Source organism: Lolium perenne, chromosome 4, assembly GCF_019359855.2.
Source record: "Lolium perenne isolate Kyuss_39 chromosome 4, Kyuss_2.0, whole genome shotgun sequence".
Classification (NCBI taxonomy): Eukaryota; Viridiplantae; Streptophyta; class Magnoliopsida; order Poales; family Poaceae; genus Lolium; species Lolium perenne.
Genome location: NC_067247.2, coordinates 395802573 through 395829063, shown reverse-complemented (window position 1 = coordinate 395829063; position 26491 = coordinate 395802573). Strand labels below are relative to the sequence as shown.

At 45.6% G+C, this 26491-nt stretch overlaps 1 protein-coding gene and 2 long non-coding RNA genes across 8 annotated transcripts; 1 reads left to right on the top strand and 2 right to left on the bottom strand.

The window, feature by feature from the left end:
• Positions 1–2947: 2947 nt before the first annotated feature.
• On the bottom strand, positions 2948–10403 carry LOC139830333 (uncharacterized). Of its 4 annotated transcripts, XR_011742262.1 has the most exons (10): positions 10367–10403; positions 9883–10069; positions 6789–6904; positions 6657–6712; positions 6251–6585; positions 4935–5011; positions 4531–4622; positions 3760–4048; positions 3428–3661; positions 2948–3353 (listed from the first exon to the last, which is right to left on the bottom strand). It is a non-coding gene; the product is annotated as an uncharacterized lncRNA (long non-coding RNA). The 4 variants fall into 4 exon arrangements; XR_011742259.1 differs by having other exon boundaries at positions 6657–6904; XR_011742261.1 differs by having other exon boundaries at positions 2948–3251; positions 6657–6904.
• Positions 10404–10750: 347 nt separating this feature from the next.
• On the bottom strand, positions 10751–16497 carry LOC127297642 (uncharacterized). Of its 3 annotated transcripts, none has more exons than XR_011744190.1 (7): positions 16074–16497; positions 15727–15966; positions 13300–14772; positions 13145–13208; positions 11674–13064; positions 11372–11594; positions 10751–10952 (listed from the first exon to the last, which is right to left on the bottom strand). It is a non-coding gene; the product is annotated as an uncharacterized lncRNA (long non-coding RNA). The 3 variants fall into 3 exon arrangements; XR_011744189.1 differs by having other exon boundaries at positions 11372–11897; positions 12045–13064; XR_011744188.1 differs by having other exon boundaries at positions 11372–13064.
• Positions 16498–21312: 4815 nt separating this feature from the next.
• Positions 21313–25911, top strand: LOC139830387 (uncharacterized). The gene is made up of 6 exons (XM_071818386.1): positions 21313–21393; positions 21467–22652; positions 23964–24254; positions 24769–25477; positions 25685–25748; positions 25837–25911. Exons 1-6 carry the CDS (start codon positions 21313–21315, stop codon positions 25909–25911), a joined length of 2406 nt encoding a protein of 801 aa, XP_071674487.1.
• Positions 25912–26491: the final 580 nt, after the last annotated feature.

Genomic DNA, 26491 nt, shown 5'->3' with positions numbered 1-26491 from the left:
TTAGGTATTGAAGTTCTTGAAATTAAAAATAGATGTTTACTGAGTAAATGGCTCTTTAAACTGCTTAATGAAGATGGGGTATGGCAAGAATTGTTACATAACAAATATCTTGGACATAAGTGTTTGTCGGAGGTTCAAGCTAAGCCTTCTGATTCGCCTTTTTGGAAAGGTTTGATGGAGGTGAAACACGAGTTTTTCTCAAGGGGTTTTTTCAAAGTAGGTAATGGTACGACCATCCGATTTTGGGAAGACACCTGGTTGGGATCTACTACTTTGGCTCAGGAATATCCTTCACTGTATAACATTGTCCATCATAAAAATGTTACTGTGGCACAGGTGCTTGCTCAACCACCTTTAAATATTACTTTCAGACGAGTTTTGAATGGTAATAAATGGACTTTATGGCTACAATTATGTCGGAAACTCATGACGGTTACTTTGAGAGACGAGGATGATAAGTTTTGTTGGAATTTGACATCTAACGGGGTTTTTACGGTCAAGTCCATGTATGAAGATCTTATGTGTGATCATACCCCCTTCTTGAGAAAATATCTATGGAAAGTTAAAATACCCCTTAAAATTAAGATTTTCATGTGGTTCTTGAGTAATAATGTTTTGTTAACAAAAGACAACCTAGCTAAACGCCAGTGGAATGGGTGTAAAAAATGTGTTTTCTGTGGGGAACAGGAGACCATTCAACACTTGTTTATTGATTGTCCGTTAGCTAAACTTGTGTGGCGTACAGTAAATTTCACGTATGATCTTCCACCTCCTACCAATATTACCAATATGTTTGGTAATTGGCTTAATGGAGTAGATAGAAAATCTAAGGCGTTTATCCGAATTGGGGTTTCTGCCTTATGTTGGTCTATTTGGAGGGTCAGAAATGATATTATATTTAATAAAAAAGTCTCTTTTCATTTCTTGCAGGTTATTCACATGGTCTCCCATTGGGTCCAGCTTTGGGCTCTACTATCCCCGGAGGGATTGCGGGATATCATGGCTTCTGGATGCACACGTCTCCTGATGGTCGCTCAGGATATCTTGTGCCAGGCTGGTTGGCGGCATACTAGCAGACTATGTTGAGTTGTAGTCGTAGTATGCTTTTATTTCGATGGTTGATTCTTGTATCAATCCTCGATCATGTGTGATTTGTAAACAATATTTTTGGATCTTGTTAATAAAAGGCCGTGTGCATCGCCATGATGCAGAAGCCGGGGTTTCATCCCCATTTCGAAAAAAAAACAATTAATCGAGCAGGTTTACTTATAAAAAATGACTGCCTGTTGACTATATCAATGTACAGCAAGACAGGTGTGTTGTGGATGCACCGCATTATATAAGGGCTCACTAGACAAATAACATGGAAGGAAAAGAAGGTCCATGTTCATTCTTGGAAATAGATACTTTTGATAAGAAGTGTATTTTGACTTGGATGTCGTGAACTGAAAGATTCTTTGGCCTTTGTGGACATATTCCCTCTGATTCATAGAACTTACCGACGTCGTCCACGACACCATCCTCATCATCTCAACTGCGCTGCCGGTTGGCCATAGGTCAAGTCCCGAACAACTTCATCCTCATCTCAATTGTCGTTTTTCACAGAAAAAAGTGAAATCAATACAAATGCTAGGATGACATACATGTTATTATATAAGATGAAACAAATCAAGATCGGATCGAAGATCAAGTCGACGGCCATGGAAACCACGAGAATCACACAGGAATCGTTGAGTCAACCTACTACCTATATGCTGGATTTATCGACCAGGAGGAGAGAGCTCACCGTTGGCCAACGATCTAGTCTCGCCGGTTCGCGCTCACGTTGCCGAGTGTGCCAAGCCCTCCCTCCCCTCCCCTTGCCAAAGTCCAAAGTCACAAGTCACGCACGCGATGCCGCCCGCGGATCTTCACTGGCCTTGTATTTATAGACTTACTTTGGTGGGGAAAGGAGGTTCGAATTGGGAGAGAGTTTAGCGAGCAATCTAACAGTTCCTCCTCTTCCGCTCCTTGTTTCCGTGGACGGACGGGATGAGAACTCACGCAGATTGCTGACCTGGCTTCAAAACAAAGACCTCATAACTACCGCATGCATGCCGTGAGGGGATCAATGTCCCACTTAATTACCGGGTGGAATCCTACAAGTCAATCAATGAATCAATAATCATGGACGGGCGTCTCCTCGATTGTCCTTATTTTCTATCTTACCTACAACTACATGCATGCTTCCTAGATTTGAGTTTTCCATACGGCTGGCAACAACACCTAGGACGTTACAAAAAGGAAGATGAGGGCAAGTGTACAACGGAGAGGCGCTAGCGGGAAAAAAGGAAGAAAAAATGTCCTAGCATCTGTGCAGGAGTCCATGGCCTGCAACGCTAGTAGGAGGATGCAGGAGCTTACATGATTCACGGAAGGAAAAAAAAAAGGACTAAGCGCTCGCTGCTTTAGTATGCGTCGATGCCATGCTGAGCGCTAGGATTCCAAAAGGCCACCACCGGTCGACCAGGAAATCGATCCTAGCATCCACGGCTAGCGCCGCACATTGCACATGCCCTGATAGCGCCACATATTGTACATGCCCTGAACTTCTACACATTGTTCGTTCATTTCTTGTTCGTTCTTATATAAATTGTTGTAAACAACAAACAATTTTTTCCTTTAAATTGATTGGCATCTCCTGTTGTAAATTCAGTGTTTCATGGTCGGCTTTGCATATTCGATTTGGTCTCTCGTTCTGCCCTCTGGTCTGATAAGTAAGAATGGTCACTCACCACATCTGTAGTCCACAGGAAAGCAGCTACTACTTCCAATTACTCAAAACTGGATTTACATATGTCTTGGTTGATTATATGGAGATTGATTGTTAACTACAGCTGTCCTTGCAAAACCGAGCAATCCATTCCATATGAATATTAAGCCATAACCACCCAATTCAGTACACCTTAAGCTCAAAATGAGCTAAAAATCTCAGATTGCTACTTCATCATGTGTTCCAGCTACAAATATTCTTTCAGATTCAGGTTCAACAACAAAAATCAACAACGACAAGCTGATTCAGCCCATAAGAGATCACCTAGCTACTACTACACTTGATCACCAAACTCCCCAGCTCAGAAAAAGCACCATCACCTCCCAGGTTATCAAGAACACCGACTCGGGTAAAAAAAAAACATGTCCGATCCAGGTAGCCTCCCTCCTGGACATTTACCACCTCCACTTCTCCCCTTGCCTGCCCATCCTTCACCTTCCTACATGATACCATGTAACTAGGTGAACATATCATCACTATAATCCAAATGTGGGTCATGGACTCGATGGCCAGAGCACAAGTACATGCAGTCACACAGAACCTGGAAGCCAGGGAACAAAGTGGTTAACAAGTACTAGCAAAATAAAATAAAAAAGTGGTAAACAAGTAGCTCACCGGAGGGCTTGCAGCCGACACTGAGCCAAAACTGGTATGGAGGGAGTAAGAGCTTGCACGCAGAGTTAGCTTGGATGGTTCCTTGCGTGAAAAGCATGAAGACCACCTAGTACGAGTACCTTGCCTTCAAAAGCGTGCATGCAAGTCCGCATCTCCGAACTGAATATGCATGCAGAGTTGCATTTGCATACCATAACCACTTCAAAAGCGTGCATGCAAGTCTGCATCTCCGAACTGAATATGCACGCAAAGTTGCAAACCATAACCATTACTCAGCGAGGTGCGGCCTTGAACCATAGCACAAGCCTAAAACAAAAAGATATAGTGCTCACCAAGGAGTTGCCCAGGACATGAGTTTCCAGCTCCAGGACAGAACATCGTCTTGTCCTCACGCTTCAACATGATAGCTAACACGACAAGCCAAGAGCCCCAGGCACTGAGGTCGGTGAAGTTGCAGATTGGTCAGCTCATCTCCAGGCTGGAACGACAGCTCGTCCTCGCTAACCAGCGAAAGCCGCTGCCTTGCCCTCCTTGTTGTGTGCCGTCGGCGAAAGGTGGTAGTGTCGGCGACCAAGACCATGTGAAGCACCTAAAGAGTCCATCCTCCATTAGCCGCAACAACTACATGCATCAAGGGAATGAATGCACAAAGAATATATAAGCAACTGGAAGACAAGTACAATCAGTGCACAACTAGAAGGCAACACTAGGGCATATACACATCAGGCCATTATGACAATGAAAAGCTAAGCATTTAAAACCTAATTACCAGCAAAAAAAAAAAGAAACATCGGAGACATCATAACAACAACATTTGCATGCTTTCTTTCTACGAGAGTCGGAAAATTAGATGGATTGTGATACCGAAGTAACCTATCCAAATCACCTAGACTGAAACAGGTACTCACAATATCTCAGTTTGAGCTAACTCGGTAAAATAACGGTGTGAATAAGCATAACTAAGCATTGGCATGAAGGATACAATCACATTGGGGTCCAAAGTATGAGCGAAAAGGCCGTAAAGGCATATTATCAAGCTTGTATTACGTAAAGCTTTCTGGCTACCCCTTTCCCACAGATGAATTGAACATTCCATGTCATACCTTAATATTGGTTCTTGGACCTACTTTACCACAGGTTGCTCCTTTACATTACCAGTCTAGTCATCCCAAGTTTGTTTCCAAAGAGAAAAACCCTGCAACAATAGGACAATTAAATCAGTAAATAAAATAGACATGCATGCAAGAAAAAAAAAAGTATATGCATTCTTCTTGGAACTTTTGAAATCAACAGGATGCATGTTCAAACGTAAAGTCTAGACCAGACGACATTTCTGAAACTTAAGTGGCAAACAGATGTAAATTCTCAGAACTCATGCATTATTAGCAACTTTAATGTACCTAGATATTTTACTACAAAAGCACCAAGCTTTGTTAGCAGAAATCCACAAACAACATTACGGAGGCACAACAAACATTAAACATACGAGAAATTTTGTAGTACTCACATAAACGCCAGAATTAGAACTTCTCAATTCTTATTCCAAGGCGTTTCTTTAGGATATTGAGTGCATCCTTTGATTGTCTGCAGTTAAGGTCGAGGGAACATTTATAAGTATGCTTCGAGTAAAACACATGAAAAGTCAAATCAGAAATGCTACCAAAAACGGTACGGGACACTATTTAAGATAAATAAACAATGACAACAATCCAATATACAATCTGCATCACTCCACCATCAACTGAAATGAACCAGTCATACAGAGCAGAGCGGCTTCCGTTTAGTTGAAATATGTACACATATTTCAATCTTGCATGGATGGCTTCCTATTTGTTTTCAAGCTTGAAATATGTAGTAGGAAAACTACTAGGCAGACCAACGGTATTTGTTTTCAACACATAGGTCCGGTAAAGACAACATAAATTCCAATTCAGAGTACCTACAGACCTCAGCAAATGAGCTAGCAATATCTAGCTACGGAAACAAAGATGTCAATTTGAAGTAATTGGCAACAGTTAATAAAACATTAATCATATCCTTCTTTCACTCTTCAGTTATGGAACAGAGGGCTATCATGGGCACTCAGGGATCTTATCCACATTAATCATATCCTTCTTTCACTCTTCAGTTCTTGTGATGAATCAACCTTAGGCCGCATTGGTCCTTAACAAAACCCAGGGTGCAGCAAGACATGCAATGGTCTTACACACATAACAAAACGAAATTGGAATAGAACAATTAACCACCATAAGAAGAATTTAATTGGTTTAAAATATGTGTACATCATGTCATACAGATTGAATTTTTTTTCTTTACTTCCCAGGATGGGTTGCAACATCCTTATATCATACAACAAGCCAGCAACAAACTAAACCAGGGTTTAGATAGCAATAGCAGACTGCACTAGTAGCAAAATTTCAACACAACACACACCGTACCAGAGCTGGCTTTCACTCAAGCATTCCTAAAACTGCATAACTAGCAAACAAAGTTCAAAAATACTGCAAATCGTTCTTTCACCCGTTCGTTGAACTTGTGCCAAACTATGATACAAAAAGTGGTCCAAGAAGAGATCGCTACAACATACCCTACTAGTCTCAAGACGAAATATAAAATATTGCGACAACTGATGTATACGTAAAAGGAACTACGGGAGAGAAATAGCATCTAAAATGGACATTATTTTGTAGTATACATCAACATAGAATTGATACATCTGCACCTCACTCCATAACGAAAGCATCACAAATTTGCTCCTTGATGTAACAGAACCAATTTGAACAGAACAACACCATTCGATCTTGGGCATGTGTGTGTACGTACCTGTGCATCAGCGTCTTGGTTGGTGCGGACGTGGGAGACCATGCCACCCTTGGTACTGAGGCTGAAGCTATCCTTGCCGGCCTTGCAGAGGCCCTGACGTGGTGGCTGGCAGCACCACCACCAAGTTGGAGTGGTGGCTGGTAGTTGCAGCTCGGTGAGCCGTCATCTTAAGTTATGGTTGGACGCCAAGAACAGTACAATTAACTTGCCACCATCACACAACAGTGACGGTGGAGGTGTACGCATATGTCAAGGATTAGTTACCCACTCAAATTCTGCAATGGAGGTCTTTTAGCAAGAATGTTCAGGGGATGGATGGGAGTTGAGTAGGCCTCCTTCAACATATAACATTATCGAATTAGAAAGAGGATTTGCAAAGAGAATAAATAGAACATACATAGCATACCTGTCACTGAAGTGCTGCCCTTAGGGAAAGGTGGTACTTGATTACAACGGGTGAACCTTGAAATTGCCAACAATGCAGAGTCATGTTTTAGTAAAACAACAAAGAGGAGACGCCAAAAGCTGGGATATGCACCGCAAGAAAGTACTCCCAGGTCACGATGTTAGAAGGCAAATGAGACTTCTTAGGAGATAAGCTCAAACGCTTCCTTTGGCCAAGAGTCGTCATTATGATCACAATCATAGGAAGTTCTGCAAAAGATAAATGCAGCAACTTAATGTATAGAATGACACGATAGAATAACTTAAATAGCAGTATAGCATTCCCAACATCAATAACATCTGCTTAAAGATCTAAGAAAGACCTAATTAACCTAACATTAGATGGCCAACCATGGCATGACAAGAGAAGCAAGCAACAACATAATCTAGCTAATGCATTTTTTGTAATAATCGAAAAAATTCAAAATAGCAAATCAGAGATTTTTTCATTAAGTCAAGCTGTTGAAAAAGCAGTAGCGTTCCAATGCGAGTAACAAATGCGATCAACAGCCGCTCTGTCAACGAGTTGGCGCCACAACTCTACAGCTGCATCTCCAAGAGGAGACGCAAGGCCACGACGGTGGCAGCAGGCCTAAACGGCAATAGCTGGGCTAGGGATATTCAGGGCGCCATTGGCATCACTAAGGTTGTCAATACTTGCAACTCTAGATTGCAATCAAGAACATCGCTCTCAACGACGAGCCAGGCCAACTGCTTTGGAAGTGGACTACCGACGATACCTATTCAGCCTATTCTGCATACCTGGTAACCTTCCATGGATCCATGATGTGCTACTCCTGGAAGTTGATATGGAAAACTTGGCTGCGAGTCAAATTCTTCCACTGGCTCGCAAACTTGGATGGATGCTGGACCGCGGAACACCTCGCAAGACATGGCCTGCAGCATCACACACACTGCCGTCTCTGCGACCAGGCCCCAGAAACAATGCGCCACCTGATGCCCAAATGTCCTTTCGCCAGGACAGCTTGGCATGAAGTGCTAGCATGGCTCAGAATGACAGCAAGAGCACCAAATGGGGAAGACAGCCACATGGGCTGGTGGCTGCAAGCCAAACAGTACCCTGGATGATATGGAAACATCGAAAAGATTTCATATTCCAGGGTACCTGAATGCAAATGCAAAAAAAAACTTTAACACATCACCTAGTGTGAGTACCAATACATTGTTCAGAACTAGAACACAAAATGGTCAACTTTTTCATGAATTCAGGTTAATCTAAATTGCAGTATAGATATCCCAGTAACACTAACATCTGCATAAAGATTAGAGAAAGACCTAATTAACCTAACATTCCATCGCCAAGAATTTCATGACAAGAGAAACAAGCACCAGAATAATGTAGTCAATACATTTTCATATATTTCGAAACAGCAAATCACTGAGATTATTCCAATGCAAGTAAAAAATGCATTACTATAATATGTATGCATTGTTATTCCAAATAGCAATAAGGGTGTCAGTAAAAATGTGTTGATACATTACCAGATTGCGAAAAAGCTTCAAGTTTTCATGAATTCAAGTTATTCAAAATAATTGTGCATGACTCGAGTAACAATGTGTTGTTACATTGCTAGATTGCCAAAAAGCTCAAGATTTTTTGAACTCAAGTAATTCCAAAAAGCTATACAACACTCAGGTGTGAGTAACAATGCGTCGTGTTACATTACCAGATTGCAAAAAAAGATCAACTTTTTCACAAATTCATGCCATTCCAGGTAGCAGTATAGCGTTCCGGCAACACTAACAATTAGAGAAAGATCAAATCTGATCCGGCTATATTCAGAGGGTGTTTATTTAGACTAAAGGTGCAAATGCACTTTTGAGCTAGGAGGATCATACTACTTGTATAAGGCGTACATGGAAAAATGGAAAGAAATTATCATGTGGCCCAAAAAGATCGTTTAATCCAGCTGCAAAAGCTCACTTTTCTAGAAATAATAGCATCCCAGTAACAGTAACATGAGAAGAAAGATGAGAGGCCATTTGGTGGCGAGGCATTTATGACAAGCCATGCACAATAAACTAGCCAAAGTAGGCTGCAATGAATATTACTTTTGACAATACCTGGATGCAAAAGTCCCACGGTTTTTCATGCACTCACGTAATTTGACATAATAGTGAAGCCTTTAAACGTGAGTGTCAATGGAATCGTTGTTTTTTGGAAGTAGGAGTATAGCATTACGGTTGTGTCAAAAAAAAAGTATAGCATTACGGGGACAACATATGCATAATATGAGACAAATTAGATCGCAATTCGTATTACTCCTCTTGCACACAACATCCTAACCATCAATTAACTCCAGATCTAGTATGTTACTGCAGTACTCCAGATCTAGTATGTTACTGCAGTAGTTCATATCAGTATAACTAGTGAAAAGGTTTTCATATACAAGCCCAACTCTGAACATGAAAATAATTCCAGTATTAGACAGTTTAGGTGCTTCAACTGTGAGATTTCGAATCTTAATGAAAAATAGTGCGACCCTACATCAAATCAAGAATGCTTTGTAAAACCTACAACCTCCTGCAGTCACTGCAGTCACGACCCAATCACTAGAAGGGACACAAGATTTATTTACTCACAATCCGAGCAGCGTATCGATTTGTTCTTAGGTGGGGGGAGGGAATTAAGAGGAGAGGTCTCACCGGCCATGTTTACTATAGTTGGAGAGAGAGGGAGAGAGAGAGAGTGACGGTCCATTTTACTGTAGGTGGAGAGAGATGGTGATGGTCCATTTTACCATAGGTTGAGAGAGAGAGAGTGACAGTCCATTTTACTAATAGTCTCTCTCTCTCTCTCCACCTAATGTAGGTCAGACCGTCACTCTCTATCTCTTTCCCATGCCTGTTAGGCAGTAATACTACATTTTACATTTCCAAAGCCTAGTAATCTCTCATGGATAATAATGATGATTGTCCTATAGTAAAATGTATTAAAAACGATTTTTGCCACGAATGTAAGATGTTGCATTATTGTTCTTACTAGGTTCATACACACCAGTAAACTTTAACTCAAAACAAACACTAGGACAATCTCAGCATAAACATTTTTCTAACATATGCATGACGAAATGGGCTTGCATCCCTCTGATACATCAATATCAGCAAAACCTGATGCATGACATGGACACAAAATATGTGTGGTAATGTGATGAGGTGGTGGTAACCTGGTAGGTGAGGGCCTCGGAGAAGAGCAGCTGGCAGGACTCATTGAGGTGGCTGAATTTGACGGAGAGCTCGTAATCAATCCACAGCCACCGGAGCGCCCCCCAGCGACCCTTGCGACCCTTGCAGATGTCACCGCCACTTGGTACACCCTCTTCACACCCTTCAACTCCGTGAGCACAGATGCTGCTGCATAAAAACACAAGGAGTTGCGAATCTCAGCTAGTGCCCACATGTGAGCAGATAAATGTGTAAACGAGAGACGTTTCTACTAATTTGCAAGTAGATCAAATCATGGGAAAGTAAGGTAGAGCAAATCAGAATATGTAAAAATGTCTACCTCCTTGTCGAACTAGGACCTTTTGCATGGTGTTATGGTGGCCAGCCAACAATACATCATAAACATAAGAAAGCTTATTTCTGAATAATGTCCTATAGAAACAAGATAATATAACGAAGTTTACAACTTGGAAGATTCACTCCCACCTCAAAGCTGAGTGGGGAGCCGCATTGCCGACAAGCCGCCACTACTGCAGAATAGGCTATCAGTGACAGGCGCAAAAGGCCCATTAGTGACAGGCATAGCGCCTGTCACAAATGACTAGTCACTGGTATGAGGTTACTAGTGACAGGCAAGTGCCCGTCACTAGTATGTGTATACTAGTGACAGTCAAAAGGAGATGCATGTCACTGGTTGCGATCAAAGGCAACAGCCCAATGATGTTTTGTAATGACAGGCACATTATCCTAGCCGTCACTGGTTTGAATTTCAGTAATAAGCGAATATTCTAGACAGCACAATAAGATTTTATAAAATAATAAAATGCACTTCCACAAGTATTTGACATAGCACAATAAGATGTTGTACTAATGATATATTCGCATCACCAAATATGACATAATATTTGAACAACTAACACTTGATCAGTTATGTTGCAAGCAATTTGAACTACAAAACTGCTAGTTCCTTTCACTATTCTACATTTCCATCATCTTGTTGACGTGTAGATTCTTTCATTATGTCTTCCTTGTATGGACCTGAATGGCGCAGGACACTGATAACATGCTTAACCTGATACAAACAAGGAAATGAGTATATATTTGTGAGCAATGTTACCACGTACATAAGCATCTGTTGAATAATAAAGAGCCTACTGTTTGGATTCAGCATGCTTTCGTGGGACCAGAACGACCATACAATTAACATTAACAGTTCATGAATTTCAGTTCAAAATCAAATGACCAAGGAGAACATCAACGACACTTGTTGTGGCCAAACAGATGTTCGAGCCAGCACATGATCGAACATGGCAGGGTTGATTACTTTTGCAGAGGTAATTGCAACCTTGTCAATCACATCAAAATGAGAGATGAGCTCAATAAATGCACTGGAAGTGGGGTAGGTAACCTAAAATAAAAGTAGTATTCACAGCAAAATTCGATGAAACAATCACATACGAACATGAAACTGATTCATTCAGGTAGTAGTACCTTGGGTATACCCTGGTGTAGTGGTGTCTGAGGTTGTACAATCTGAATAAAACGAAATCCTGCGAGGATAGCCTGCAAAGTAGCATATGCATCATATATTTCTTGTATTCTTCAAACCGTGAGGAAGCAATGTATTGCTTGGATAGGCTTCGTTCTTTAACCGTGTGCCAGTCTCAGTCAATGGAGCTGCAATAGTTCGTGCATCAAAACATGATAGGTACACCTGAAGCAACGACAGATTCAGTATTCTTTATATTGTTGACAGATCCAGGTGACTGAACTACAGTTTCAGTCATCTTTACATTGTGTTGGATGCCCAGCTGAAGGAACTATAGCGTGGGTCTTGTCACATTGTAGAGCAGCACAGGTTAAAGAAATGTCGCTTCGGTCTTTTTTACATTGTAGGCAGGACCAGCTGAAAGAACCATGGCTTCAGTCTCCTTTACATACGTAACAGGCCTAGCTGAAGGAACCGTAGCTTCAGACTTTAATTCTTGAGGAAACGACCCAACCCTCTCGCCACAACCTGCAAGCAAAGAAGCTTGCCTCAGCCAAACAGCACATTGCAACACAAGAAAGAAGACATGAAGCAATAACTAACTAAGAAAGCAGGAATAGAATCAAAAAATTGACATCAAGAAGAAACCTGAAGCAGGAAGAACCAGTCACTTACCGCCGCAGCGACACAGAACCTAGCCCTACCACTGGGAACGGAGAGTAGCAGAAGACCCCGACGAAAACCTGAGGAACACCCATTGCGGAGAAAGATCTCGCCTCCCGGAAAAAGGCACTTGGAGATCCAAATCAATCCCTGGCAAACCAAACCATGGAGAAACTCAGGGGAGGTGCCGCACCGCCCAGATAATTTCGACCGCACGGAACCGTGGACGATGCAGGCGCGTGGGAATACGAACCTAGGACGCGTCGGCGGCAGGAGGCCTAGCGGCATCGATGACCAGAGGCCGGGGACGCGTCGGTGGCAGGAGGCGGGGCGGTGCAGGGGAGGAAGCAGCGCAGCTTCGGGCAGCAGCGTCCTCAGGTGGCGGCGGCCTCGCGTCCGGGGAAGACGTCGTCGTGGCGGGCTGGTGGAGTTGGAGGGCTTGTGACGTTGGAGGGGCGGCGGCGGTTGGGGACATGGAAATCTGGGACGAGGACGTATACGCGGATCAGAACGGCGGCGGTTGGGGACGGGAAGCAGTCAAGCAGGGACGCACATGGTCTAGGGCGTCGCTCGCGTCGGAGCCTGCCGGCGTTGGAGAGGTGGCGGCGGTTGGGGACTTTGGGAGTCGAGGAAGGGGAGCAGGGCGGCGGAGGTTGGGGATCGGAGGGTCTCGTGTAATTATTTTTTTCTGAAACGGGAGGGGGTCTCGTGTAGTTGACCAAGCTGGAGCGAGAGCGACCCAGCAGTTGGGCCGCCCAGCAGAGGAGGCGCGCGGTGGCACCGGTCTTTTTACCGGTGACAGGCTTTAGAAAACCCTGTCACTAACTAATAATTTTAATTGGCCGGCCTCCATGAGAAATAGTGGTGACAGTCACTTTGATAAGCCTGTCACTGTTATTTCGTACTAGTGACAGGCTTAACTTTGCCCGTCACTGGTAATACTTACTAGTGACTGGCATAGTTTTGCCTGTCACTAACCACCTGGTGGCTATAAGCCTTTCTGCAGTAGTGCGCATCCACTTCCTGTGCCAACTGTGAGAGACAACAAATTAACAACAGAGAATTAACAATTTAAAACCAACTTGGGTTGATAGCAAGACAATAATTCTTACCGTATGTCCAAATGTCAATCTTCTTAGTCAGCTCCTTTGTGTCATACTTGAACCTTTCTTGTACCTTGAAATAATATATACATGAAATCCTAGTTATAGGCTGCTCTCTGCTGATCATACCAGATAAGTAAGTAAAATATATCAGTTACACAAACCTGATTGAAAACACTATAGTCACATGCAGAAGATAACAAATCTTATTGCAAGCCTTTAATACCAAAGCATATGGCACTTCCAACATGTTGAGGCAAATATGTCAGCCAAAGAAAATGACACCAATCACAATACTAGGGCAAAGTTACAATTGCAAAGAGGAGCGACTAGGACAACAGAACAATTAAGGTGAATTTTGCTCTGTACCATCCTTGAGTACAGTCTGATCATACACAGCTGGATTACATTTGATCCAAGATTGATCTTACAATTTAGATTCAGTTACTAATTGAGTTTAAGAAAAATTGCATCAACCAAATTTGACAAAACCAATAGTTCTTTCTTAGGTGAAGACCTCAGATACACATATTGAGTAGGTAAGCAAAATTTTACAACACGCAAAGAAGAACAATTTGGAACAGTTCAAATAACGGAAAAAGATATATATTTATGCTTTAGTCTTGTGACAACTTTCGCACCTCGTGTAGTAGTATAGCGCGTGTAGACGTGCAAGTGCTTTCTACAACCAGGGACAACTTTTAGGTAGTATTCCACAAACCATATACTATCGCCAATGGGAGGGAACAAAAAAGGCCATGCTACAACTCACAGTTTTAAAGGTATTCATGTGCTGTAAAAGTAAATATTATTTTCATGAATTAAAAAGGCTTGGTAAATTATAAACTGAAATTAAGTGGTGGAAAAGGCATTGAACTGATTGATACATACAAGGCCCCCCTATATGTCTTCATGCGCAATCTGAAACACAAGAGCACTCGAGGTAGCAATGTACATTCTAATTAGAAGATCATTGCTCAAATGGAAAATAGAATGAAAGAATGTGGATGGGGACACTCCAATGTAAGTCTAAAGAAACCGTTCACCAAATCTAGAGGACATCATTTGCATAAGATACAAATACACAAGAACACCACCTTGAATAATGGCCAATTGTAGGAGAATTCTCAATATAGGAATTAGAAGGCTAATAGGTAGCATATAGCATATAGAATATGGTAGTCATGCAAATAAAACACCAAAGAAAATCGAATAAGATAACACTCAAGCACCAAAGAACAAGGTGTAAGAAATCCTCAGTGAATCTAGAAACAGAAGATATCAGGATCCAATCGTAATCAGTAAAAGTTGCGCAACATTGTATTTATTTAGACTAGAGTAGCGTCATGCAAGATCGGTTCAGTATAAGGATAGAGAGAAAACGAGATGCACTGACTACGCAGCCTTGATCCGGCAAGTACGTCGGAGGAGGAGAAAGCAAGGACAGAACTTAGGTGACGCGCTGGCCAGAGCTGCCTGCAGCACTATCATATCGCCTTGCCAGCCTCTATGCTGCCAGACTTCAACGGGCTCGCAGCCATCACCATCACAACGTATCTCGCCACGAGTTTCTCCACATGAACATGGACTTGGTGTTACCACCCTATCGCATCCATGTGTTCTGTACGTCTGCATCCCTAGGAACAAAAGTCAACATACTATTAGTTTGTGTACCATAAGACGAATCAAGTTATCTACACCAACTAGCTGAAAGCAAAGGGAATGCTATTTCTCTGCAGCAAAATTGCTACACTTTTATCAAAGTAGGAGAAACTCTGTTGAAAGGACTAAGAGGCGAACTAAAATGAGACACCAGACCGAGAACGCAAGTAAGAAAGCTTGTACAACTTACAACTAGTTTTCAATTAGTAGAATTACTTGTATAGAACTAATGTAGTATGGTAGACAACCATGGCATGCCTCCCAAATGGTAATCTGCGATATTGCAAACAACCATTTTGCTTAAATTTGACCCATTAAGATGTGTTTCCGGATGACCAAATAGCAAAAAAGTGAAGCAGGCACAAGATAGTGAGCATCAACGCTGGTTGCGAGTTCTTATGCAGCAATGCATATTGATGACATGAACACGCAGCAAGTAATCACCAAGAAGAAATAAATAATTAAGGAGCAAATTAGTAAGCTGCAAATCCGAGAGCTACCCTAGCAATAGGAATTATAAGGAAGCTGCTCGATTCAAATACTAGCTACCACCGTCTATAGGAGATGGAGTGTGGGCCAGCACTTCCTTTCTTGCTTATTGCCTTAATATTGTTCTAGTATTCCATTTTGGACCAATGACGTATCAATCCTTGCAGTACACGAGCTAGTCAACGGAAGATGGATCAGATAATCAATCAAGCAGGATAAAACAACGATCAATAGGCATTCCCGTGCACAAAGTTAAGGGAACCAAAGCCATGCAAGATGGATTAGCAGCAGCTCTGGGCAGATTGATGGATCCGTCACAGCGGACGAGATGCCATCGTGCACTCACTGCGCGTGGCTTGCATAGATCAGATTTATTTATAATTGATGGGTCGATTGAAGGAACCATCAAAAGAAAAAGAGAAGGTGGCAAGACGAATTACCTGCTGGACCGTATCTAATCGCTGACTGCTCCATGGAGTGACGGCTTGTTTGGCTCGCCAAGTACGGGTGCGGGTACCTCTACATGCCGCCACTGCATGGGCACATGTCCATCTCCAATGGGTGAACCCGGATGACATCAAACGCACATCAGCTGATTCATAGATCAACACCACCACTGGTACGCGACGGTGAAGAAGACTATTCCCGTCACGGACAGCCTCCGGAACAGGGAACGTTACCTGAGCGAAATCGAGTGGCAGCAAGCAGATTCAGCGGTGTATTTCATCGAAGACAGATTGAAGGAAGTATACAAAAAGAATGAAATCTTTCTGTGCAGGAGCATTACCAAGTGTGTTGAGCTCGAGGATGGTAGATCCGTGCCGTGGAGGACCTCCAGAGCCGGCTGCTGCTGCCTGGGCTGCCGGGTTGAGGCAGTAAGGAGGTGTAGCGAGCCAGCTCACGCGGGGTAGTCGGCGAAGAACGCGCCATCGTCCCCGCCGTCGCGCGCGTGGTGCAGGCGGTCGCCGAGCCGCCTCACCTCACGCATTGCCTCCATCGCCATGGACGGCAAAAGGACCTCCGGCTAAGGTATGATGCGGACCGGTCGTTCCTCGCCGTGGAACAGAGAGAGGGGATGGCTGGGCCGGAGGGGAGACGAGGCGGCTGCAGGGTGGTGGATGCGGTGGCGGTGGGCGGCAGGGAGGAGGAAGGGGATCTTTTGTTTTTTGAGATTGAGATGGAGAAAGGGAATCGATAGGCAATCTGAATGCAATCTGATTGGCTGCAACGAGGAGGCTGGGTAGCTATTTTCCGTCGAGTTAAGACTTGTCGTATATCGAGGAGTCTGCATGATTTCCCTGGTGTTTAATGTCACGTATATAGAATCGGGTGGATCCAGAGAAGAACTACTCCGTATTAAAAAAACATAAGATAGAGATGAATGGAAATCTTGTTAAGTTAAAAAATTGTATGTACGCATTAATCGTGGGTGTCACGCTCAAAGGTCATGTTTGATTTGTAGCCGCAGTTTGGCAAACTAAATTATGGTTAGCCACAAAAGTGCGACTAGCCGTAAAAGTGAATATTGAAGCCAAACTTTAGCAGAAAATGGCAAAAAAGTTGACTCTACGATAAATGAAGGAACCATACACGCAGTAAAGTATTTCCATTCCAATTCCTCTTTGCTAAATTATCACGGGTTAACAAGACTTTCTTACTAAGGAACCACATAAAGATTTTTATTTTTAGTGGGATTTTTATTTTCCAAAGATATTTGCGGAGATATCTTGTGTGCAGTAAAGTTTTTAATAAAAGGTTGTGTGCATCAACCGATGCAGAGGCCGGGGCATACCCATTTCAAAAAAAAAATACACGCAGTAAAGTGTGGCAAGCCAAAGTGTGATAAAAAAAAAACACTTGCAAACTAAATTGTGGCTGCCATTGCCTTGGTAAAATCTGGCCGTGAACCAAACATCCCCTAACTGCAAGAAATATATTTTACTAGTACTTGGAATGCTGGTCTATGGCTTTTGATGCATTTACCAATCAATATAATGTGGGTGGTGTATTTTTTTGTTGTTGGAAAGATCCAAATCTATTTCACGAGTTTTCAAGAAGTGTAAGGAACCCCAAACCAAATGAAAATGACATTGAAGTCTTTTGACCACCTAGCGACTACTATTGCCGCCAGAGTGACCCATCCGACGTGCCCCTATCACCGCTCCCTTACCGGAGCCAGCTTGACGTTGTTGATGGCAGTCTGGAAGTCTTCGTGCATGTGCCCCTACGGACCATCACCCTAGAGCAGAAGTCGTCGCGCATTGAACCCTTGTATTGATCCAAAACTTGTAACGGCAAACCTATCACACACATAGACTGGACAAGATCTACCACTATGTGGAAGCGGGGAATACATGAATCCTCTCCCTCCCCAACGCTACCGAAGAGGTGGAAGAGTAGGCGGGTATATCTTATTCCTCTCCTCCAAAATGTCGTAATATGCACCATATATAACGACGATGTCGGCTGACCAAGCTAAAATTTTATGGACGCTTCTACAACGCCGAGTGGAGGTTGTAGCTAGGTAACATGGTGGAGCAGATGATGATGGTGCTTGTAGTAATAATAGTCTCCCAATACATGTCCGTGCAAGGTGTTGCTGACACCGACGAGATGATTGTGGAGTCCAACTAGTTGGAGTGGATTCGATCTAGCGCCTTGTCTTGGCGCGCGTGGCTTTAGGAATGGAATGCTCTTGGAGTGCGGTGGTTTTGACTAGTACGTGTTTGTGGGAGGCGGTGTGGGTGATCCGGCCGCCTGAAGGACAGGGTAGATCGCAAGTATAGCTAGTAGCGAACTCTTTTTTTCTTGAACCGCGCCGGTACTTAAGCGTGATTAAAATTAGGGCGAATATTGCAGTACTGTACTGATTGGTGATGATTTCTAGGTCTCGGCAGGTCGATGCACATCGCCGACGGTACCGGTCGGCGGTGAGCCCCGAGATCCAACCGACTCCGTCTACGTGGTGGAAGCGACGTAAACCGGCCGTCTACGGAGCGCGCCAATCCGACCGACCCGAATTCACCTCTGCGCGCGCGCGCGGTCGAGCGGTTCCAACAAGACTTTATGCAGGAGATGGATCGATTAACACCAGCAGCAGCAGCACGTGGTGATCGAGCTGGGAGTGCACGCCTTCTTCCCAGTCGTCCATCGTGAACATGCATTTGTTCGGCTCCCGCGACGGTCTGCGCGCGCGTTTTGTTGCCAGCTCAGCTGGTTAGCTACGCACGCTCTCTCACTTACTAATTCCGATCTCAATTAATTATACTCGTCTTCCACCTCGCTATCCAATTCCATGTTCCCCAACACGTCTGTCCCCCACGCAGGTGCATTATCTTGCATGCGTTCCCGGGAAAAGATACTGCGCGCGTACACCCTAAATCCTTTTCCATATAAACCCATGCAAACCCCAGCCGCCCGCGTATTATACTACTACGTACTAGCTAGTTTGCTAACGGACCACGCTAGCTTCATCGTACAGAACCAGAACCAGCGAAGCGTCTCCGATCCGCGCGCGCGCGATGGCCGCCATCGAACGCCGATCGATGCAGGACAGATGATCGCTACCTCGCCGTGTTCACGGTGGTGGTGCTCGCCCTAACCGCCGCGACCCTGTGCTTGATCATCTTGGACCTCAAGGCGCCGCTCTACTCCGCGGCAATCGACTCCGTCTCGGGCCTAGACGACAGCGACCTCGGCTACCGTTCCACCGATCTGAACCCTCTCTTCAACCTCACCCTCCGCGTCACCGCCCGGAGCTTCTTCAGCAGCGGCTGCACCCATCCGGGCGCCGTCCTGGAGGTGACCTACGCCGGTGTCAAGCTCGCCGCCGGGCCAGTTCAGAGGTTCTGCGCCAAGCCACGGAAGACCAAAGAGCAGGCCATGGTGGCGTGGGGAGCGGCAGTGCACGTGCCTGAGTTCGCGTTCGACGGCCTCGCTGCGGACGCGCTGAGCGGGAGGCGGGTGTTCGACGTCGCGGTCACGATGCCGGGGACCCACGAGAGCAACCACCATGGAAAGCTAGTGTCGTGCAGGGGCCTACACGTCGGGGATGGCTCCACCTTGGCTGCTCCGTGCGTCGTTTCTGATGTTGACACCGTCATGCCGGTGGCCACCGATGCCGGCACGAGCTAAGGTTTAGATCTATGCCAAAAACAAAATGTTAGCAGACTCTGTTTGATGTAAATTTCCCTTTTAGGAGAAACAGACTCTTTGTCGTGTCAGAATTTAATTGTTTTTGTGGTACACGTTTACAAAATGTTTTATTTTGCAATGAAATCGGGAGCTCAACCTCCTCGTGGCGGTGTGAATGAAATCGGGATCAATTTCAAAAAGTAAAACACGTTTACAAAGCGTGAAAGAAAGAACAGAAAATCAAATTGACCTATCTATAAGAAATTAAGAATGCCTCACAACACAGGTTTGGAAGAAATAATTTTTTTCGATAAAGGAAAAGAAAGCACGTTGATGTCAAATCCAACCTTAATTTACTCCGTTGCGATTGTGTTTCCGTTAGCCAAACAGATCGAGATATGTGAAACTGTTTGAGAGTATTCTATACCATCCCATCGACGTGGAAATCATCTCTCCAATTTCTGACTGGAAAATCATCATGTGCGTCATTTCTGATGTCGACCCCGTCATGTCCGTGCCAAGCGGCAAGGATGTGGGTACGAGCTAAGCCTTAGATGTGTGCCATAAAGGTGCTTTACCTTTTCCATGAAAATTTGCGTCAGCAAATGATTTAGGAAAACAACAACTCTTTGTAGTGTATATTTATAAATTTTGTTTTATGGTACATCTGCAAAAAGAAGAACCGAAAAGCAAAACAAACTATCATGTGAATGAATTCGTCGAGTCCTCAACTGCTTGGAAAGGAAACAAATTGTGTTTCAATTATTTGTAGCCACCCCGATTGAGATCCCCAAATTTGTTTGATATTTTTTTATGTTAGACATGTAATCCCATGATTGTCGGTTGTAATTAAAACAGCATCCGTAGCTTCCCTGTATAGGAGATTGTAATACCCTGTATAGGAGATTGTCATTTACTCTAGGATATCAGATCATATCAAATCTGATTGTGTACGTGTTGTACAAGGTGATGGAGTAATATAAATAGAGAGATAGCCCAATGGGCAAATCACGGCAAAACTAATTGTTTCACTTGGTATCAGAGCCAAGAGGTCTTGAGTTCAAAACACGGCTGGCGCAATATAAAATAAAAATATTGCAGCCCACTTTCGGTCCACGTTTAGGCCTGAGGGAGCCACACGTGAGGGGGAGTGTTGAAGTATAAATGCATTGCCTAATCTCTTCCATCAGGTCGGTCTTTTGGTTGCATTGGTTAGACCATGCAGTTCTACAGACGGACCGGTAGCCGAGCGTCCTATCCCAACTTAGTTCGTAGGTAATATTGCTCTACCTAGACGCCTATGACTCTGTAATATAAGCGCCGTTTTGGCAAACTAAAATAGCATACTTGTGGAACGAAGGTAGTACTATGACATAGGCTACCTATCGTCAACCTTTCGTTAAGGTTGGAGAGCTAGCATCAGGATGTGCAAAGTAAAATTGTGCCCCGAGCAACACGAGCATAGATGGTGCTCACGAATGTGCTCAATCGAGTGGGCAAGGCATTACGAAGTTGGGGCCGACCTGCGTTGCAAATGCTTTTCACTAATTTGTTTTGTAGAATGCTCTAGCGGAGATTTTCGGAATCAGGGCGCATCTAAACTTAAATTGTAGCAAATAGTGAGAGAACAATGAGGGCCTGCGAGAAAAGTACGAAAAGGCCTAGTTTTTTAATACGGTAATATAGAAACCGTAAAAACTTATTTGTAAGTTTCAAAAAATCTTAGAAAAATCATTGCACGTAGATAAAAGATGCAACTATGTGGGTGCGAAGTTTAAAACTTACGTAAGTATGTTCACTTGTGAGCTGTATAGAAATGACAAATTTACGGTAAATTGTGAAATATGTTTTTTTTTCAAACTCAACCAGAAAAAATAGATCTCCAGCATGAAATGGATGGATCAGAAGTTGAGAAGAACCGTGGCTGCGACGAGATGATGGTTGTCAGTGATGCTATCAACGTTGACATGATGGTATAAAATGTTGAAGTATAAATGCATTGCCTAATCTCTTCCATCAGGTCGGTCTTTTGGTTGCATTGGTTAGAGCATGCAGTTCTACTTGGTATCAGATTGGTTCCGTTCCTCTCCTCTCCTCTCCACCATGACCGTCCCTGCCACCTCTGATGCTATCGCTGGCCCGATCATGGCCGCCACCCCGCCTGCGTCTGCTCCCGCCGTCTCCATCCACTCCATCGCGAGCCTCATCACCATCCGCCTGAACCGGGGGAATTTTCTCCTGTGGAAGACGCAGGCCGTGCCCGCTCTGCACGCGGCGCACCTGTTCGGCTACGTCGACGGCTCCATCATCGCGCCTCCGCCGACCATCACCGAGGGCACCGGCGACGCCGCTCGCCAGGCCGCCAACCCGGAGTTCCTGCGCTGGTACCAGCAGGACCAGCTCGTCCTCATCGCGCTGCTGGGCTCCATGTCCGAGGACCTCGTGGGCCAGATGACGCAGCTCACCACCTCGGCGGCCGTGTGGGCATCGCTCCACGCGATGTTCTCGTCGCAGAATCGTGCGCGCCTCATGCAGATTCGTTTCCAGCTCTCCAACACCCGCAAGAAGGACCTCACCGCCGCCGAGTACTTCAACCGGATGAAGGCCCTCGCTGACTCCATGGCGGCCATTGGCGTGCCCCTCAAGGAGGACGAGGTGCTCGGCTATATGCTCGCCGGGCTAGGCCCCGAGTACGAGCCGCTGGTCGTCTCCCTCACCACTCGCGCCGACTCGGTCAGCCTCGACAGCTTCTACGCCTACCTCGTCGGCGCCGAGCTCCGCCTCGAGCAGCAGGCCTCCATGGGCGACATCCACTCCTCCGCCAACTCCGTCGCTCGCCACTCGGATGGCAACCGCGGCGCTCATGGTGGTCACCCGGGACAGGGTGGCCAGGGTGGTGGCCAAGGAGGTGGTCGCTTCGGCCAGCAGCCGCAGCAGCGGCGCAACGGCAACTGGCAGCAGCGTCGCAATGGCCCCAAGTGCCAGGTCTGCTCCAAGTATGGGCATGATGCCCTTCGTTGCCGCCAGCGCTTCAACCACGCCTTCCAGCCGGAGGACAACCGTGACCGTGGTGCACGGTCCGGCAACGCTGCTCAGGCCGGGTCCTACTCCGTCGACACCAACTGGTACATGGACTCAGGCGCCACCGACCACCTCACGAGCGACCTCGATCGCCTCCACATGAATGAGCGCTACTCCGGCAAGGACACCGTCCAGGTCGCCAATGGGCAAGGTTTGCATATTTCCCACGTTGGTCGTTCATCCCTTACCGGCTCTTCCAAACCATTGCATCTTAATCATGTGTTATATGTTCCTCGACTTAGCAAAAATTTGCTTTCGGTTCACAAGCTTGCTTATGATAATGACGCTTTCGTTGAATTCCATCCATTCTATTTTTGTGTCAAGGATCGAGCCACGAGGAGGGTTCTTCTTCGCGGTGATTGCCATGATGGCCTCTACCCGGTGCCAAGCTCCACTTCCTCCATGTTAGCTGCCATTCGTCATGGTCTCTCCAGCGTGAAAGTCTCCACCGATCGCTGGCATGAGAGGCTCGGTCATCCATCCAAAAGCGTCGTCGATTTGGTCCTTAGGACAAATAAAATAGCTTGTGCACCTTCGAGTGAGTCTTCTATTTGTGATGCGTGTCAGCGTGCCAAAGTGCACCAATTACCTTTTCATCGTTCTAGTCATGTAACTCACAGTCCTCTTGAACTTATTCACTCCGATGTTTGGGGTCCCGCTGTCACCTCCGTTGGTGGTTTTAAATATTATGTGAGTTTTCTTGATGATTTTAGCCGGTTTACCTGGATTTATTTGCTCAAACGCAAGTCTGATGTTGAGCCTGCTTTCTACTCCTTTCAAAAACATGTCGAGCGCCTTTTTAATTCCAAAATCCTTACTGTTCAATCCGATTGGGGGGGCGAATACCACCGTTTAAATAAATTTTTCCATGATGAAGGCATTGTTCACCGTGTTTCTTGTCCACACACTTCCGCCCAAAATGGCATCGCCGAACGCAAGCATAGACATATTGTTGAAACGGGCATTGCTTTGCTCGCTCATTCTTCCCTCCCAGTTCGTTTTTGGGATGAAGCGTTTCTCACCGCCGTCTATCTTATCAATCGCATGCCTACTCGTACTCTCAAAAATGCCTCTCCACTCTTTCGCATCTTCAATGAACAGCCGGATTATTCTTTTCTTCGCTCCTTTGGGAGTGCATGCTGGCCAAACTTACGACCATACAACAATCGTAAGCTAGATTTTCGGTCTCGACAATGTGTTTTTCTCGGGTATAGCTCCATGCATAAAGGGTATAAGTGTCTTGATCGATCTACAGGACGCATTTATATTTCACGCGATGTCGTGTTTGACGAAACGGTTTTTCCCTTTTCCACCGACTCACACTCGGTTCCATCTTCCGCTTCGTCGCCCTCATATTTTCCACTTTCCGAGCCGGTATTGTATGATGATCGCGTGAGAAAATACAACCTTACCTTGTTGGAGCCTACTGACCCTGCCCAGAGCAGTTCTCCTTCCGTTTCAGGTACTGGAAATGGATGTGCTGCATCGCCTGCTCCTGCCCAGCGCGCAGCACCTGGGATCGATGAGTGCACAGCTGACCTGCATGTGAGCTCGCCCAGAGGCCATGCTAGGCCTCCTTCGCCGGCTTGTTCTACCCCTGGGGACACGTCCACCCCTCCCGCGCCGCGTGGTCCGGCCTCAGCTTGTCAACCGTCCGCGCATGGGCTGGACTTCGCCCGCGACTCGTTCGCGTCGCGCCTTGCCGCGGAGTCCTCGGCTTCGACACACGCGCTGCAGCCGCCTGCGATGCCTGGTGCTACATCACCATCTTCTTCCGATGTGGCCACGCCTTCATCAGCGCCTCCATCTCCCGTTGCTGCATCACCAGCACCAGCTCCTCCGACGACTGCGGCACTTCCGCGTCCTGTCACGCGTTCCCGGAACGCCATCTCCAAGCCACTTCAGCGCACGGACAGCGTACATGCAGCAGCCCCCTGGCTTTCAGGATGCTCGGCATCCGGACTATGTTTGCAAGTTGCAGAAGGCGTTGTATGGCTTGAAGCAGTCACCTCGTGCTTGGTACTCTCGGTTGAGTGATCGTCTTCAGCAGTTGGGATTCACCACTTCAGCCGCTGACACATCCTTGTTTATCTTCTGTCGAGGTGGTGTCACTATTTATATGTTGGTCTATGTTGATGATATTGTGATTGCTAGCTCCACGGTTGTCGCTGCTGATCGCCTTCTCCAACAACTTCAGCACTCTTTTCCTGTTAAGGATCTTGGACCGCTGAACTATTTTCTTGGCATTGAAGTGACTCGCAATTCAGGGGGAATCAGCTTGTCTCAGCAGAAGTATTCACTTGATCTTCTTCGTAGGACTCATATGGAGAATTGCAAGTCTGTTACCACGCCAATGTGTACCCAGGAGAAGTTGTCTCGAGAGCTTGGTCACTCTCTTAGTGATGATGATGCATTCCAGTACCGCAGCGTCGTTGGAGCATTACAATATCTTACCCTCACACGCCCAGATATTTCGTTTGCAGTGAACAAAGTCTGTCAGTTCTTGTCGAAGCCTACAGATGTTCATTGGGAGGCGGTGAAGCGCATCCTGCGTTATGTGAAGGGTACAGCCAATACTGGCTTGCGCATTCGCAAGTCTTCTTCCACACTTATTAGTGTGTTTACAGATGCAGACTGGGCAGGTTGTACTGATGATAGGAGATCCACCGGAGGTTTCGTCGTGTTCTTTGGACCTAATCTTATCTCCTGGAGTGCTCGAAAGCAGCCAACAGTATCTCGCTCATCTACGGAGGCCGAGTACAAAGCGCTAGCCAACGGGACTGCCGAAGCCACATGGTTGCAGTCATTGCTTAAAGAGCTTCGGATTGCCCAGCCACGACCACCGGTGCTTTGGTGTGATAATTTGGGCGCCACCTACCTAACAGCCAATCCGGTGTTCCATGCACGCACTAAACGCATCGAGGTTGATTTTCATTTTGTTAGAGAGAAGGTGGCACTTGGAGCATTGGAGGTTCGGTTTGTGTCTTCCGCTGATCAGATAGCCGATGCATTCACAAAACCGGTAAACAAACAAATGCTTCAAAAATTACGTACCAATCTCAACCTAATTACTATAGGTTCAGATTGAGGGGGAATGTTAGACATGTAATCCCATGATTGTCGGTTGTAATTAAAACAGCATCCGTAGCTTCCCTGTATAGGAGATTGTAATACCCTGTATAGGAGATTGTCATTTACTCTAGGATATCAGATCATATCAAATCTGATTGTGTACGTGTTGTACAAGGTGATGGAGTAATATAAATAGAGAGATAGCCCAATGGGCAAATCACGGCAAAACTAATTGTTTCACTCCGTCTACTGCCTGTTAGCAGTTGACATGTGCAAAAGAAAGCGGGCTCAAACTACCGAATGGATTTACATTTGTGAACCGATCTGAGATCGTTTAATTTTCTGAAATCTTATCTGCAATCAATGCGGCGTTCAAGCGTACGCACAAAGGAAATTAAGGTGATCCTGCGGCCTTACCGAATCAATCCATATCGCCATTCAGTCACAGATAAACACATCTTCCACAACTCCCAAGTCCCAACATCGATCTTTGTTAACAAAGAAAAAGCCCTACTTCCATCGTCCGCGCAAACACGGGCGCGTATATATATAGGCAGAGCGAACCAACTAACTTCCCCAAAGCACCGGAGATCGATCGCGCAAGAGAACGGCGGCGCACGATGATGGCACGCCCGTGCTGCACGGGAGAAGACTTGTGCTGCTGGCTCGGTACCATCGTGATCGTCGTCGTCGTCTCCGTGCCGCTCGTCGGGATCCCCTTCGCCATTCTCGCCGACACCGTAGGCGTCCTGCCGCCGCACTACTTCGCGACCATCGACTCCGTCTCCGGCCTCGACGACAGCCCCGGCGACAACCTCACCCTTGCGGACCCGCTCTTCAACGTCACCCTCCGGGTGACCACCAGGGGCTTTGTCCGCCACGACTGCGTCGCGCCGGGCTCGGTCGTGGAGGTCTCCT

Coding starts and splice junctions, on each gene's coding strand:
- LOC139830387 (XM_071818386.1), top strand. CDS start 21,313: ATGGATGGATCAGAAGTTGAGAAGAACCGTGGCTGCGACGAGATGATG. Junction 21,394..21,466: donor CTATCAACGTTGACATGATG/GTATAAAATGTT, acceptor TGCATTGGTTAG/AGCATGCAGTTCTACTTGGT. Junction 24,255..24,768: donor GCAGCCGCCTGCGATGCCTG/GTGCTACATCAC, acceptor CTCGCAATTCAG/GGGGAATCAGCTTGTCTCAG.